The sequence below is a fragment of the Paroedura picta genome, chromosome 4 (assembly GCF_049243985.1).
Source record: "Paroedura picta isolate Pp20150507F chromosome 4, Ppicta_v3.0, whole genome shotgun sequence".
Lineage (NCBI taxonomy): Eukaryota > Metazoa > Chordata > Lepidosauria > Squamata > Gekkonidae > Paroedura > Paroedura picta.
In genome coordinates this window covers 124039293-124056937 of record NC_135372.1, presented here as the reverse complement: position 1 = coordinate 124056937, position 17645 = coordinate 124039293, and the positions used below count along the sequence as shown (strand labels likewise).

Sequence of the window (17645 nt, the reverse complement as noted above, 5' to 3'; positions counted from 1 at the left end):
ACTGAAGGGGAGGGACTGAAGCCGGGGAAGCCTCTAAACAGAGAGAGGCTCGCTGGTGCGTTTATCCCCCCTCGCTCGGAGAAAAAAAAATGGCGATCGCTTCGCCGGAAGATCAGAGGAGAGAGCCAGGGGGAGGGACTTTGTAGAAACCGCAACAATGTTAACGCACAGGTCTTTTTCGCTAGTGTTGCAGATTGGTTGCAGGAGTGTATCGCTTTCCGGAGGGTGAATCCACTTTTGGGGATTTCCCTGAAAGCGCTACAAGGAAGCGCTTTTTGCAGATCGTTTTCAGGTGTGTGGCAGATTGTCAATGACGTTGTGCATAACGGCAAATCAGTAGCGTTTTCAATTGGCAACCATTGTGCAATTTTGAAGGCGTGCGAAAAGCCCCCAAGAGTTACCCATCCTCACTTCTAGATTTTACTGGAAGTGATGTCATAGTGCATGCAATGCCATGCCCCCCTTGTCCCTGCCCTCACATTCCCTCCAGTGGTTTTCTGCCAGTATTTTCTGGAATAACCCAACCTTTTCAAGTGACCAAGGAGACTGGAGAGTGGCCACAAACTTAGTGTTCCACCATAGCAATCCTGGATTTAAAAATCTCACGTGGAGGAGTGTGCTCTTGGATAGGGTTATGTTTGCCTTGACCCACCTATGTGGTTGCTTGATGTTGTCAGCTATTGGCAAAATTCCTGGAAATTTGGGGGTGATACCTGTGGGAGGTAGGATTTGGGAAGTGAAGAACTTCAGGTGGCCATTTGACATACAATCTATTCTCCAAAGTAGGCATTTTTTTTTTTAGGAGAGCTGTTCTCTATTGTTTGGAAGTCGATTGTAATTCTGGGAAATCTCCAGGCCACAACTGAAGGTTGGCAACTCTGGCATTGCTTCCCAGAAATTGCCATTTCTGCTAGGAAGCTGCCATGTGGCTCACTTTCCCATCCACAATCACAAAGAAAACTTCCAAATTATATAGGATAGCGGTCCGCAACCTTTTTGAGGTTTCAGCCCGCTGCCAAGGGGTGGGGGGAGAGGGTGACCTGGGCCCCCGCGCATGCATGGCAGCCTTGCGCAAATGTGCATGCGTGGACCTGCTTCGCATGCACGTTTGCGCCCGGTGGGGTGGTGGCTCTGTGCATGCACATATGTGTAAAACCGCCGTGCGTGCACGTTTGCGCCCCCAGAATGCAACCTTCGCCGGCATGCCGGTGGCTGCGCTTCCCTCTCCCCTCCTCCCGCAGCAAGAAGCTTGCCAGGCCACGAGCTAATCGGCTGCTGCGGGGGGGATGGGGGGAGGGAGCCATGGCTCCCTCCCCCCGTCCCCCCCGCAGCGAGAAGCTCACCAGGTCGAGGCTCTCGCAGCCCGGCATCGGGTCGCGGACCGGGGGTTGATGACCCCCGATATAGGACACAAGTGTACAATTGCTTTTCCATGAGAAATTTGGCAACTGAAGTTTCCTTGCAAAGGTCACCAACCAGTTCCCCCTGTTTGAAGCAGAAGGGCCTTATCCCAACCATGATATACTGGAGTCTCACTTTCCATATTGATGCAGCAACCGAGGTTTACATGGGATTTATAAGCCTCCTTTGTGTTGGAATCGTTTCCCTCGCAGTCTTCTTCCCCAGTTCTCGTTCCAAAGGCTGCCAGGCTAAGAAACCTCAGTGGCTCAGGAGGGATGTTTGAATGGGGGCTTTGCAGCCTGTGTCACAGATCCTGTCATCTGTGCAAGTGGCTGCTTGAAGAATGGTCTTAAAATAGACCCAAAGAGAAAAAGGAGCTTTGGCAGCGACTCTGCATCCCTGGTTGCTTAATCTCTCACATTCAAATGAACTCCCCTCTCCCTTCCCCCCTCTTCTCTCCCCCCCTCCACTGCCTCTGACTGCTTTTAGCAGATTTCAGCTGGGTAAGGAGATGTCGCCAGCAGAATATGAGACTTTGGGATAGTTCACTGCACTGGTCTTTGCTGAATCCCCAAAAGATGTAACCTTTCTAAATTTATTTCTCTGATGAAGATAGACATCACACTTTTCAGATGCCAGCTTCCAGGTGGGACCTGGAGATCCCCTGGAATTATAGCTCTTCTCTAGCCAACAAAGATCAGTCCCCCTGGAGAAAATAACTGATTTGGAGGGTGGACTGCATTGCATTATATTCCACTGAAGTCCCTCCATGCCCAAAATCTCACCCACTCCCAGGCCCACACCCAAAGTTCCAGGTATTCCCCAAGCCAAAGCTGGCAACCCTAGAGCACCTCCTCCTTGTCTTTGGTCTAAATATACTGTTGTTCTTCCAGATCAAGCTCCTTAAGGGCATAAAACAATATCAACCAAGGAGCAACTGTGTGCGGCACCAGGAGGCTCTTTGACACCCATGATAACTCCGAAACACCTTTGTCCTCAAGAGTTTCTTTGTTGATTGATAAGGCTATGGACTCAGGTGGTGTAGCAGAGTCCTAGGATCTCGGAGACTCAGATTCAAATTCTTGCTCTGCCCTGCTTCTTGGAGAACTTTAGGGCACCCATTGACTCACAATCAATTTATTTTATGTATTTGATTGATGATTTCTATGTCACCCTCCTGGCAAGCTGGCTCAGGGTGGTGTTAGATTCAGTAGCAGTAATAGGTTTAGGCAAGAAAAACATTTTAAAATCACTTTAAATCAGCATCTGAATCCAGCAAGAACAATCACTATATTATTCTAGCACAGTCCTCATCAGATCTACTTTGCATTGATGTTTGGAGTCGAAGAGCCTATTCGATGTTATGAAAAAGAGTTGGATTTTATACTACCCAAAGGATTCTCAAAGTGGGTTACAATCACCTTCCTTTCCCCTCGACAGACACCCTGTGAAGTTGGTGGGACTGAGAGCTCTGTTCTGTGAGCACAGTTCTAAGAGAACTTTAACTGATCCAAGGTCTGGCTGCATGTGAAGGAAGGGGGAAAATCAAACCTGGCTCTCCAGATTAGAGGCCTGCATTCTTTACCACTACACCAAGAGCTAGATTTGTGTTCATAGCAACCGGTAACCAATGCAGCAGCCTCAGCACAGGCTGGATATGGGCCCTCCAAGATGCACCAGCTGCAATTTCCAGATCAGAGACAAGGGCAGGCCCACATAGAGCAAGTTACAGAAATCCAAGGTGACCACTGGAGGTAACTGTGGCCAAGCAATCCATGGACAGATAGAGCACTAGTAACTTTGCTTGGCGTAGATGGAAAAATGCCATGCAGGCTACTCCCGTTACTTGAGGCAGTGCACACAAGGCCTCTGGGGGCTGGGCTGCTGCCCATGAGTCCTCCAAGGGCCAGGGCACTGGCGACAATACTGGCACAGACCAAGGCAGTGCCCATGAGACCAGAGGAGGTGACAAGAGGCGAGGGAAGGGGAAGGAATCTTTGTTTGTTTCTGTGTGTGTGTGTGTGTCTGGGGGGGGGACCAGGGAGGAGGCCCTGGAAGGAAGAGGGAAGGGGAGGAAGTGGGGGAGCAGGAGTCTGTGTGTGTGTGTGTGTCAGTGTGAGAGAGAGGGATAGAGGGTGAGAAGGAGGGGGAGGGAGCAAGGAGCCCTGGAGCAGGTATGTGTTCCACGTACCTGTGAGAGCCTGGCTGTCACTACTTTTTAAAATTTATTTCACGGACCTATTGATGTGAACTAAATAAATAAATGGCTACGTGGAGCTATTTACTTCCTATTTATCAGTTCCTCGGCAACAGGAAGTTTGGACCGAAGTGAGTAAGTGGGAGGCCTACCAGCAGCATATATAAAAAATACCTTCTCAGCAACCGACGCAGTTTACCCCCTTGCTCAAGGCTAGTACATGGTTCTATGCTGCTGGGGTTAATTCCTGACTCGCTGCAGGTAAAATCCTTGGTCGGGGCCGTTGGGGCATTTTCAGGGGACCATAGGATGGCAATGGATTGTGGAGACCTTCTACTACCCTGGCTACCCCTCCTGTTAGGCACAAGGATATCTGCTTGAGAAACAGATCTATGATAGCCGAAGGATGTTCAAAGTCTTGCATGAAATGATAGGACATAATCTGTTTATTGACTCTGCAATTATACCATTAGGTCGTTTTAAAAGGCACAATGAAATCTCGAGGCAGAGACTTAACTGGCAATTTATTAGCTGCAAAAATAATTTTGGCTCAAAACAGGAAGACTCTATATTCAGTGAATGATATGGGCTGGGGGGGGGGGGGCGGGAGGAGCCATGGAATATCATAGTAGATACAATGTGAACAAGCTGGCCCATTTCATTTGAAACCAAGAAGGAGATATACCATATTTTAAAAAAACAGGGGCCGGGGGGGGGGGGGGAATCACAGAACACTTGTCCCACCTGCATTGTTCCCCTTTAAGCCCTCCATAAGCCAAATGAACTCCCCTCTTCCCTGTGCAGGAGCAGGAAGAGGTGGGGCAACCTGCCCGGGCTCAAAGTCCAACCTGCAGCCCAACGCTGCAGGTGTGCCCCTTCCCCTCTCTTATTCTGATGGGTAGGGCTGCCAGCCTCCAGGTGGGGCTAGAGATCTCCTGAAATCAGAAGAATAGCTGTTCTTGTTTATCCCCTGCTTTTTACTACCTGGAAGAGTCCGGAAAAGGCCTACAAACACCTTTCCCTTCCTCTTCCACAACAGGCACCCCGTGAGGTAGATAGGACTGAGAGAGCTCTAAAAGAACTGCTCTGCAAGAACAGCCCTAAGAGAACTATGACTGGCCCCAGGTCACCCAGCTGGCTGCATGTGGAGGAGTGGGGAATGAACCCCCTTCTCCAGATTAGAATCTGCTGCTCTAAACCACTGCACCAAGATGGCTTTGCTAGAAGTAGCTAGTGTAGTAGCCTGTGTTCCAACAATCAATTACTACTGATCTCCAAACTACACAAATCATTTTTATTTAAAACATTTATTTCCACTGTATCCCACCAAGGTGCTTCCTTCTCCTAAACCCTACTCTCCCAGGCTGCAGCCTGAAATCTCCAGGTATTTCCGAACCCAGAGTTGGCAACCATACTGTGGTGGAATTACATACCGCTAGACAAAATGCACCAGAATTCAAAAACCTCAATTCTTTGACGCTCGGCCTTCCTTATGTCCAACTTTCACCGCCATACATTGCAACTGGGAAGACCATAGCCTTGACTAGACGCACTTTCATTGGCAGGCTTTTGAACTCTGGTGTTGGAGAAGATTCTTGCGAGTCCCTTGGACTGCAAGGCGAACAAACCGGTCAGACCTAGAGGAGATCAGCCCTGACTGCTCCTTAGAAGGCCAGATCCTGAAGATGAAACTCAAATACTTTGGCCACCTCATGAGAAGGAAGGACTCCCTGGAGAAGAACCTAATGCTGGGAGCAATTGAGGGCAGAAGAAGAAGGGGACGACAGAGAATGAGGTGGCTGGACGGAGTCACTGAAGCAGTAGGTGCAAACTTAAATGGACTCCGGGGAATGGTAGAGGACAGGAAGGCCTGGCGGATCATTGTCCATGGGGTCGCGTTGGTTCGGACACGACTTCGCACCTAACAACATAACAACAAGACAGAATGCAGGCCGTTTACTGGCAAGAGATACTGGCTCGTGCTTATGGAATGATTCTCTGAATATTCCTTTGTTTTCAGATCAAGAATGAGATCCAGAATAATGATTATGAACGTTATACAACCAAACACACTGATGACAGGAATATTTCTGAGCCATGTTATCAAATTGACGCCGTGCCCATAAAAAGTGGCCTTTGGGACCGATGAAAATGAATGTTCCTATAAAAGATGGCTCAGAGATTGAGAAGAAATATATGGTTTTCCTTAGTCAAGCATAATCCCTCTGAGTTTTTAGAAATGACTGCGATCAAGAGCTGGACGCCTGCTGTCACCCCAGCGGAATGGGTTAGGAGGAGAAATAAGGTTAACAACATGAAGATGCTTTGATGTTGAAACGGACTGGGTGAATGAGTCTGTAAATAATTCATGCCCAAATCTGAGAAGCAAAAACTTGCCGGTTATGAGCAGGAGGAGCCAAACTCTGGAGGTCTTGGGAGGACAATCAGTGAACTGAGCACTGGATTTGGACATGGGAGCCTGAACCCAGCTAGAGCTGAAAGGAAAATTACCAGATCAAATGAGCAACCATAAACCTTATAATTCATACAGACACTTTAAAGACCTAAATTATAGGTTTTGCGCCCAGGAAACAAGAACTGGGTCACAAAATATGAATGCCTCTTACACGGTCAGATTTCTTTTCTAGGCTTTTTGGTCTTTAAAATCATATATATTACTACACAAACTTGAATGTAGAAAAAAAATCATGAAAACTTGTAATAATCTACAGTCAAATGTTAAACACTCAGACACAACTCCAGGCAGAGCCAGCATGGTGTAGTGGTTAAGAGCAGCAGATAATAATCTGGTGAGCCAGGTTTGATTCCCCATTCCTCCACATGCAACCAGCTGGGTGACCTTAGGCTAGTCACAGTCCTGATAGTACTGTTCTGACCAAGTAGTCCTGTCAGAGGGCGATTCTGCACCAGCGGTGCCATTCCAGGCTGCTGCTAGTACAGCTGCATACACCACAGTGTACAGAGTCCTCACAGGGGACATATTTCAGCATTGGATCATCTCCAGCATGGAAGTATGTGTTGTGGGGGACACATTTCAGCAGGACATCCGGTGTCCTGCTAAAAGGAATTCCCCTGGGAAATGTGATGGTGGCAGGTAGGTTCCATCACGCGGGTATGTGTGTGTGTTTCTGTGTGTAGTGTGCTGGATGGTAGGATTGCTACACAAACTATGCCCTGGGTTGTCCTGCAGTGCCAGGATGTGCCATGAAACCATGCAGGGCATTGTTAGTCCTCTGCAGGCTTCCATAGGGTGGGCAGGAGTGGCTCTTCCTGTCCTCATGGGCCTGCCATGACCCTGACTTTGTCCTCCTCTGGCACCAGGGTTGCCAGCTCAGTTAGGGTTAGGAAATTCCTATGGTGGCAGGGTTTTGGAAGAGGTGGGAACTTGGTGGGGTGCAATGCCAGAATCTACCGTCCAAAGTAGTGGTTTTCTCCAGGGGATCTCTCAAGACTGGAATTGAGTTATAGTTCTGGGAGATCTCCAGACCCCACTGGGAGATTAGCTATCACTCCCAAATTTCCAGGGATTCCCCAAGCCTTTATACTTTGTAAATCTGGTGCAGACCCAAAAAGCAATATCAAGAATGGGGCTAACATCATGATTACATGTTATGAACACACAGGCAGCAGCTGGAGAACCTTTGTCAGCTTGTGTTCCATCATGATTGCTCCAGTTGTCTAGCTCTTTGCAAAATAATCCATCAACACTAAATGAATGCAGTTAGTAGCTCAGATCCCAGGGTATATTTCAGCAGCCAGGCAGAAGGGTTTTCTGTCCTCAGAGCATGGCTTTTTACTCTCCTGCTGAAGCCTTAAATGCCCCTTAAAATACTGCCCCCGGAGGACCCAGCACCTGCCAGAACAGCAAGTGAGTAGGGCTGGTAGTCTACGGCAGGAAGGAAGAATCAAGCAGAAATCCTCCTTCCTGTCCTTGGATAATCTCTGGATTCCATGCACTGTTTATAATTTATTTAGAATGCAGAATGTGTATTACTAAAAAGAACCTAAAAATCATTTCATAATTAAAGGGATCTTTCATTTTAGTTTTTCCCCCTCTTCTTGTTGCATTTCAGAAAACGTTGCCCAGCTAATTCCAGAAGCGGGGAGCCTCCTTCATTCCAGAGTGATGCAGTACAGAGAACTCCTGGACTCCTTGCCCATGGATGCTTACACGCACGGATGCATCCTTCACCCAGAGCTCACCACAGACTCCATGATTCCAAAGTATGCTACAACCGAGATCCGCAGTAAGTGGCCCAGTAAAGCAGGGTTGCCGAGGACTAGGTGGTCACGTGGTCATGTCACAGTCATGGAGGGATTGGGATCTTGCAAGTTTCCCTTCTCCTAAACAAACAGCACAGGGTTGGGAAATGCCTGAAGATTTTGGAGGTAGAGCTGAGAGCTGGAGGGATTTGGGGCAGGAAGAGATGTCAGTTGAGTATAATGCTATGGCGTCCACCCCCCAAATCAGCCATTTTCTCTAGGAGGACTGATCTCTGGAGATAAGATATAATTTCAGGGCATCCCCAAGTCCCACCTGGTATGTAGTGTGTGATCAGTGTGGGAGATGATGCTGCTGGATGGGAAGGAACCAGTTCACTATACCTGGCATTATGTATCTTCCCAGGGGAAGTGATCCTTTTGAACACATTTGAAAGCTGACTGATACTGAATCAGACCTTTGACCCATCAAAGTCAGTATTTACTCTGATTGACAGCAGCTCTCCAAGGTCTCAAAGGCCCAAAGTCTTTCACGATACTATGGAATTGACTGGCGATGCCTGGGGTTGAACACTGGATCTTTTGTATACAAACCAGATAGAACTCATGAATTTGCAAGTCATTCTTGCCATGTTAATCTGTGTATCGTTCCAATTTTAGTATATGTGCTGCCGAAGCGAGCCCGCAAATCAGATGTTCTGCTGCTCCTGTGCTGTGGGGTGCGGGATGGTGTGGGGAGAAGTACTGGCTCTGGGAACAAGGCTCCAGTCTAACTCACTGGAGTTCCTGAGTTCAGGATGTGTGTGACTGTCCTAACTGCTACTATGATAAGCCATTTTAGATATCTCGATACAGAAAAGTACCCCATTCACAAAGCATTGCCTATTAAACTAGTCCCCCCCCCGTAACGTTTTTTTAGGAGGCGGCTTTTAATTATTTAATTTTAATCCCAAACTATATATTGTTTTAACTATGTAAATTGTATTATTTTGTACATTTTATATTGCTACTTACCCTGTGCCTACCGGGAAGGGCAGGCTACAAAATATTATTTTTATTACAATTGCATTTGTCATATGGGTGCCAGTGGTACAATTTCCGACTTTGCACATGTAAAGTCAGGGCACTCAAGTAGATCTCCATGAGTGTTTAAAAACACCAATCTGCAATTCATCGTGTGCGTATTTGATGCCACAACCAGGACAAACATCTCTGGCAAACATGAACTGCTCCAGTATCATATAGTGGTTAAGACTGTAATCTGGAGAACTGGGTTTGATTCTCTGCTCCTTCGCATGCAGCCAGCTGGGTGATCTTGGTCTAGTCACAGTTCCCTTAGACCTGTTCTTGCAGAGCAATTCTCTTAGAACTCTCATAGCCCAACCTACCACACATGGTATCATGGGGAAAGGAAGAGAAAGGTATTTGTAAGTAGCTTTGGGACTCTTGGGTCATGAAAAGTGGGGTATTTAAAAAGGCTCTTCTTCTTACTAATTGACATGTGCACATTGGTGTGCACAAGGAGCAACGATGCCCAGTGCAGAAATAAGCCTTACAGGATATAGCTCTATGCTTTGCCCGGTTTATATTACACCATTTACTCACAATCACAGACATCTAGCCCTTTAAGCTGTATGCTTATGAGTGCCTTTAGTTCTTGGAATTAATTAGAGACAATTACAGCTTGAGGAATCCAGATTCAACATGACCAAAGTGGTAAAACAAAATTGGCAGGAAGTCAGAGAATGGAACCACAGGCCTGGAGGGAGAGCTCAAGAATAATAGCCTGTCTTGCTGTGATGGAATAAAACAAAAGCATGCATATTCCCAGGATCAGCTCACTTTGGGCATAACTAAAAAGTTACAGCTCAGCCGTACCCGAACACAGGAGCCTGCCTTCTCCTGAGCCAGACTACAGATCTATCAACATCACTGTCCTCTGTGCCAACTGGCAGCCATTCTCCTTAGAGCAGGGGTGGTCAAACTGCGGCCCTCCAGATGTCCATGGACTACAATTCCCATGAGCCCCTGCCAGCGTTTGCTGGCAGGGGCTCATTGTAGTCCATGGACATCTGGAGGGCCGCAGTTTGACTACCCCTGCCTTAGAGTTTCAGACTTGGGACGTTCATATTACATATTTCCTGATCCATTTTCACTGGTGTTGGGGGATGGGGGTGTGTCCTTAACTCTCCCAGTGAAATCAATGGCGCTTTAAAAAGTGCTCCACTTTTTGCTGGACCTTCCCCAGTATATACAGGTTAAGGCTGGGGTTTCCGGCCCCTGGCTGCCCTGGATCATCCCTGCTGTAGACAATGCAGATTAGGTTACAGGGACAGGAATGAATTGGCATCTGACTCTGTGCTTGACATACAAGCCTTCGTGAAACACTGACGGTGTCTAAGATAACTCTGCACAAGGGCATCTTCTTGGAATGCAGCTCCCCTCTGGACAGTGACGGTCATAATAGTGTCACAGGGGATTACACTTTAATTTCTTTGCTGGATTCTGGCTGTTCATTTTCCAGCTGCCATCACACACAAAAAAAGAACACTTATCTTTCACACAACGCTGGTTGTGAAAGTCTGATCTAGGGAATAGGGAAAGTCTGATCTAGGGATAAGAACATGTATGCCTATACTCATGCATAAGTATGCTCATATCTGAATTCCATTGCTGCAGAAACCCACCCTTATTGTTGTTACGAAAGGTAAAAAGGTAAAGGTATCCCCTGTGCAAGCACCGAGTCATGTCTGACCCTTGGGGTGACGCCCTCTAGCGTTTTCATGGCAGACTCAATACGGGGTGGTTTGCCAGTGCCTTCCCCAGTCATTACCGTTTACCCCCCAGCAAGCTGCGTACTCATTTTACCAACCTCGGAAGGATGGAAGGCTGAGTCAACCTCGAGCCGGCTGCTGGGATTGAACTCCCAGCCTCATGGTCAGAGCTTCAGACAGCATGTCAGCTGCCTTACCATCCTGCGCCACAAGAGGCTCATTGTTGTCACTACAGCCCTTAAATATATGTGTCCCTATTGATACATACATTAACTAGTCTGCCAACAGGAGGCACTGTTTTAAATGATGCATTTTGTTCCCTGGGTTAATGACACCTATGGCTAGCCTGGGCACTGCTGGCGTTGCTTACACAAAGATTATCATCTGGCTGCCAAACCCAGGTGGGCAGAACCGGGAGAGAGATAGATGGTTCATGCGCCATCAGTTCCACTAAGATTCAGGTGATTTATGTTCAGACTCCAGCACATTACTCTGGTTTCCCCTTTATCTTTCCCTGTGCTTCCTATTTATCTTCCTTAGTCACTTTCAGCTCCTGAGTTAAATGCTGATCAAGGATACACAAGAACTTTATTTTCTAATCCACTGGTATATGTGGTTATATGTGTGAGAGAGAATCCCATAACGGCAATGTAGGTGTGAGTACACTGAAGCAACTGCTTTTGAAACTTTATAAAAGTAATCAATTTGAAGAAGAGGAAGAAGAAGAAGAGTTGGTTCTTATATGCCGCTTTTCTCTACCCGAAGGAGTCTCAAAGCGGCTTACAATCGCATTCCCTTTCCTCTCCCCACAACAGACACCCTGTGAGGTGGGTGAGGCTGAGAGAGCCCTGATATTCCTGTTCGGTCCAAACAGCTTTATCAGGGCTGTGGTGAACCCAAGGTCACCCAGCTGGCTGCATGTGGGGGAGTGCAGAGTCGAACCCGGCATGCCAGATTAGAAGTCCGCACTCCTAACCACTACACCAAACTGGCTTTGCTTTGGTTAAAAGTAAGGAAGGGACTGCCAGCTTTCCAGGTGAGACATCAAATAAATGAATGGAAAATAGATGACTTCCTTATAAGTTGCACTAAAGTACATAAACCTTCTGCAAAGCCCAAATACAGTTCCTAACATTACATTAACAAGTACAATTTTACTGTAATAATGTCAGTGACATTTTTAAACTATTGCCCTGAAATCCCTTTATATGCTACCTTGTTGCTTTGGCACTAAGGCTTCCAACCTCCAGCTGGGGCCTAAAGATCTCCCAGAATTATAATTCAACTCCAAGCTACAGAGTGGTCTTTATGGTATCATACCTTGCTCAGGTCCCTCCCCTCCACCGGATCCACCCCCAAACTGCCAGAAATTTTCCCACCCTATTTAGGCACCTTGCTCTGCTTACAGTCATCATAGCTGAAGGGCAGTATTTTCCTCAGTATCTCTTAAAATCCTGATGTTCCTGTAAGTCAGCCTTTCTCAACTTTTTTACCATTGAGAAACCCATGAAACATTCTTCAGGCTTCAAGGAACCCCAGAAGTGGCACAATCGTGCGGAACATGGTTGAGAGTCCTCCTCTCCCCACCTCCTCCAGGCCCATGATTGGCCATTTTGGGAGGGTGGGTAGGTGGGTTTACATGACCATATATGGTCATATCACGCCATTGTAAATTTAACACATTTTAAAAATATATTGAAAATTGATTAGCTCCCACCCACTCAGGAAACCCTTCCATGGCTATCAAGAAACCACCCTGGTTGAGAAAGCCTTCTGTAAGTGAACTGTGAGCCAGGGAAAACCTTTAGCAGACAGCGCTGAGAGCATTAGAAGGGTGAAGTGTGGGTCATCAGCAGCGTGGGTAGGACGTGAATAGCGTCAGTCACCATAGATGCCCCCTACCCCCTCAAACCAAAAAACAGACTCTGGATTTCTCAGTGGAAGCTCTTATCAGTTCCTGTCCCCCCCCCCTGGTTTTCCCCAGAGCAAATCCGCACTCTAGGATTAGAGGCATTCCAGAACAACCTGTGTGCCACAGCATCCCTTCTGGCCCCTTGGGAAGCCCAGAAATGACATTGTGGTGCATAGGATCTCAGCATTATTTGTGCAGAGTGATGGTAAGCAACGAGGGCCATCCATGGGAGACTTCCAGCCATAGCAGGAGGGCTGGCAGCCCCTAGTGGTGCACCAACTAGTACCACCCTGGTTTTGGCCCCTGCGTATGATATTAACAAAGCCATCCGAAGCACAGAGACCATTGACTTTTGTGGACTTAGAAGGGTGTAGCTCTGTTCCTGATGCTTTTACAAACTGCCCACTGGGCAGTCCCTGCTGAATATTCATTTGCTTGGCCGGCAGGCATGTATTTTTACTAGATAGAATTTGCAATTAATAAAACATGATTTCTCTAATGTCTGTTTTGTATGCATGGCAAATGGGAGGAAAGGCGGGGCGGTCAACAGGGCTCAGTTTTTAGACTATTGATTTGCTGTAGATGAAGTAGCAGCCCGATATGCCATCGGAAGCATTTAGGGCAGGTTTTAAAAGCAGTGCTCTTGAGAGGAGCTTCACTAGGGATCCAAAACAGGAAATGAAGGATGAAGTGTAATTTGCAACCTTCAGGAGTGAGGTGAATGGGGAAGTTACATTCCAACGTGCATTTTGCAGCCTGCATCAAGATTTCGCAACTGCAGAGCATACCCAGGAAGGGAGACGTTGTGCTTTAAAGTTTATTTTAGTTTCCCATAGTCTACCTTGTTATTTCTTTTAAAAAGCGGAATCCCCAATGACATACCCAGGTCTTTTTAGTTTTACAAAGCAAGAGTGAATCCTTAAGTCCTTTTAATGGTTATGTTGTCAGTAATCTGGACGGTTCAGAGCTTGCGTTTATATAAAATAATATATATAAAAAAACAGAACCTCTAGGACAGGGGTAGTCAAACTGCGGCCCTCCAGATGTCCATGGACTACAATTCCCAGGAGCCCCCTGCCCGCAGTTGGCCAGGGGGGATATGACAGCCCTACCAGACACCTTCAGCAGGTTGGCAACCCTAATTTTTTGCTGGAATGAGTTGCCAGCCAAGATTTGGGCTCCGATAGAGCTATCAAAGTTCTCTTCACCAGGCCTATGGTTGAGACAATGGCAGCCTAAAATCCAGTTGAGTCCCCCTCGCCTTTCCTTCTTCCTTTCTCCGTTCCCTCCCCCCCCCGCCGCCTCTCTAAGCTTTCATACAGTTCTCTTTCCTCTTCCTTGGAATACCATCAAGGGACCTGATAGTTGGAGATAAATGGGTAGGGGTGTGGTAGTTATAGTTGTTATGGTTTTATGATGGTTTTATTGACAGATAATGATGTTTATTGATGTTCATTTTATGTTGTGAAATGCCCTGAGTCGATCCATGGGGAGAAGTGGTATACAAACTGAATAAATAAATAAATATCAGATGATCTTCAGTTCAATACCTGGCATTTCCATTGAAGAGGATCAGATAGTAGGGTTGGCAACAGATCTGGAGAAGGATGTCTTCTCACTTTCAGAGCCAGTTTGATGTAGTGGTTAGGAGTGCGGACTTCTAATCTGGCATGCCAGGCTCGATTCTGCATTCCCCCACATGCAACCAGCTGGGTGACCTTGGGCTCGCCACGGCACTGATAAAGCTGTTCTGACCGAGCAGTGATTTCAGGGCTCTCTCAGCCTCACCCACCTCACAGGGTGTCTGTTGTGGGAAAGGAAAGGAAAGGCGACCGTAAGCCACTTTGAACCTCCTTTGGTTAGAGAAAAGCGGCATATAAGAACCAACTCTTCTTCTAATGCATGGAAAATGAGCAGGTGAAGCTTTTTGTGGCACGGAGGTAAATCATAACATCTCATTAAGCCTCCATGAAAGGGATTGGCCCTTTTCTTCTCCTGATAACTGACTACCCTAGTAGACTCAAATGAGTAGCCATGTTGGTCTGAAGTAGCACAATAAAATCAGAGTCCAGTAGCACCTTTAAGACCAACAAAGATTTATTCAAGGTGTGAGCTTTCGAGTGCAAGCACCCTTCGTGAGACTATGATCTTCTTACATGACAAGGGACCCTAGTAGACGTGAAACCTTGGAGAGCTACTGCCAGTTGGAGCAGATAATACTGATCAATGGTAGATCAATGGCCTGATTCAGGGGTTTACAGGGGTTGTAAAATACTGTATTTAAGGACTTTCTTTTGTCTTCTGTGCTTATTTTGAGCCAGCAGACTATATAATGCAATTGCACAGGTATAAGGGCTAATGTACCATTTTCCAAATTATCTTATAGACTCAGCATCAGCCTCGGCGGGGTGAGACTGGAAGCCTAAGGCTAGATTTGTTAAGTGATCAGAACATCTGGTTTCCCACCACAGACTCGAGAGCAGTGCGGCTGCAATGCTTAACCCTCTCTGCCATTCCAGCCGCTCTAACCTTTCCTGCTCCAAAACTGCAGCCTCAGCAAACGGCATGATCGTTTTCCCTTTTCATAAAGCAAATCAGCTCAATGACCTTCTCAGCCACAGAAGAGGCTAGATTGGATAATAATTGTGCCCTCCTGGTCTTAGTCATCCAATAAGTTGACCGTGGAGAGACAGAGAGTGATGGGGTTGTGGAAGGGATCTTAAATCACATTGGTCACGCTGGGAAATAGAGGGCTGCCAAGAGTCTGTTTTGTAAGACCGCCATAGGTTTCGCTGAGCTAATGATGCTGTGATAATTACAAATTATCACTTTGGGGAGGTGCAAAGTCAGGGCAGGAGAAGGATGAACACCAGTTATTACTGCTGAATTAATTCACTGTTTTGCCTGCAGACAAGTCTCTTGTAGTCATGCATATTCCCAGTACTCAATAGAGATGTACAAAACAATGTGCTTGGGTAACCTTTCTGATAGATTACTGCCATTGCTGTCTATATGGGCTTCCATATGGAAGGTTGTTTGGAAATTATATTAAGTGCAAAATACAGTCTAATGAACCCCAACGTTCACCATGATCTATGGGGGAAATGTGTGTCCCATATTTCCATGAGGTTAGATCAGTAGATAATCTAATATTCCTACTGCAGGACCTACTCTCTGTATTGCTGTGCCCTAGAATAGTGATCCCCAACCTGTGGGCTGCGGACCACATGTGGTCCTTCGACTAACTGGAGGTGGGCCCCCAAGGACGCCTTCTCCCCCCAAGCCCTTTACAACACACTTTGGGTGTCATTGTCTCCCATCACTCCCAGATGGGACTATCTCGTTGCAGAGAAACAAGCTCAGGGTTCCCATTGATTTGTCATTGTCATGAGTTAAAATTTCCATGAAAATAAAATGTTCCTTATGTTCATTGTTGTGGCGTGTCTGTATCGTATTTTGAAGGGATGCTTAAACATTACCATAGCGATCGGAGAGCGTTAGGGCAGTGGTTGAGAGTAGAGGAGTAAACTACCCCCCCCCCCACCGGGCCTCAGTAAAAGGCGTTGAGTGGTCCCCGGCAGTGAGTGGTCCCCGGTGATAAAAAGGTTGAGAACCATTGCCCTAGAACAACCTGTGGCTCATGAAGGCATGTAATGCTTACCTGAGAGTTTTTAATTGCTCCTTCAAAGGTTGCACACCTTGACACTTCTTCTCATGCAATCATCTATCTAGGGTTGTTGGGTTCCCCCTGGCCATGGGCTAGGGGGTGGGCAGGCGTAGCGTTGTCAGATCCAGGATGGAAAACTCCTGGAGATTTGAGGATGGGATATGGACAGGATAGAGATCTCAGAAGGGTCCAGTGTTATAAAGTCCACTTTCCACAGCATCATTTGCTCCAGGGAACTGATCTCTGGTGCCTGAAGATGAGTTGTAATTCTAGGGTAGGGGATTCCAAAGGGGGTGGTATTTCCCCCCCCCAGAGGTGGTAGAAGTATCCAGGGGGTGGTAAGGAATTTGGGGGCAGTAGGGGGACACTAAGGGGCATTTCCCACGGCTTAAAAATAGCACAATGGTTGCCGATTGAAAACGCTACTAATTTGCCATAACGCACGACGTCGTCAACAATCTGCAACAATCCTGAAACCGATCAGCAATAAGCGCTTCGTTGTGGCGCTTTCAGGGGAATCCAGAAAACTGGATTCACCCTCCGGATAGCGATACACTCCTGCAACCAATCTGCAACAGTAGCGCTAAAGACCTGTGCGTTACCATTGTAGCTGGTTCTTCAAAGTCCCTCCCCCTGGATCTCTCCTCCAAACTTCCGGCGAAGCGATCGCCATTTTTTTTTCTCGGAGCGAGCGGGGATAAACGCACCGGCGAGCCTCTTTCTGTTTAGAGGCTTCCCTGGCTTCAGTCCTTCACCTTTAGTCACTAAGCACAAACCACATAAAAGCCCGTTTGCTGAAATAAAGTCCCTTTATTTTTTACACATAAATTCAGCCGAAAATCGAGCCCGTGAGAAGGGGGGGGGGGAATTTTTTTTTATCACTCGAGCCAGCGTGCCAACGATCATACAATCAAACGATAGATCACATTAGGCAGCTGGATGGGTCTCTCCAGTGCAAGGAATCTACGTAGATTCGTTGCTATGGGTCTGTTTTTTTTTTTAAAAAAGCTTTCTTAAAGGGAAAGGGGCTGTTTGGGAGCATGCTAACGGCTGCCCATTGGCTGCTTGACGGCCAGGGGCGGGACAAGCTTGGCAATAGCGCTTCCTTTCTAGCGATTTCTGCCGAGACCGGAAGCCTGTGGGAAACGCTAAAAAACGCAACTGATTCCACTACAAAGCCAGGTGTGCAAAACGACGAATTCCACTATTTTAAATGGCGATTTTTCATTCCGCAAACAATTTGCAACAAAGATCGCCGTGGGAAATGGCCCTAAGAAATTTGGGGCCAGTAAGGGGGCAGCAGTCTGACTCTTTTTGCTGCAGCTGCGTTTTCCTTGAGAGAGACTTTCCAAGGTGGTTTGCCATTGCCTACCTTTGGGTAAGAGTGACCCTGGACTTTCCTGGTGGTCTTCCATCCCAGTGCTGCAGCTCGCAGCCAGATCAAGTGGGGTG

The 17645-nt window shown here is 47.0% G+C and overlaps 1 protein-coding gene across 3 annotated transcripts in view; it reads left to right on the top strand.

The window, feature by feature from the left end:
- GDAP1L1 (ganglioside induced differentiation associated protein 1 like 1) overlaps positions 1-17645 on the top strand; it is a 47325-nt gene that overhangs the window by 18498 nt on the left and 11182 nt on the right. For all 3 annotated transcript variants that reach the window (XM_077335507.1, XM_077335506.1, XM_077335505.1), the window contains exon 3: positions 7693-7866. In XM_077335507.1, coding sequence (XP_077191622.1) covers positions 7693-7866 — 174 coding nt within the window. The remainder of the gene's footprint in view (positions 1-7692; positions 7867-17645) is intronic.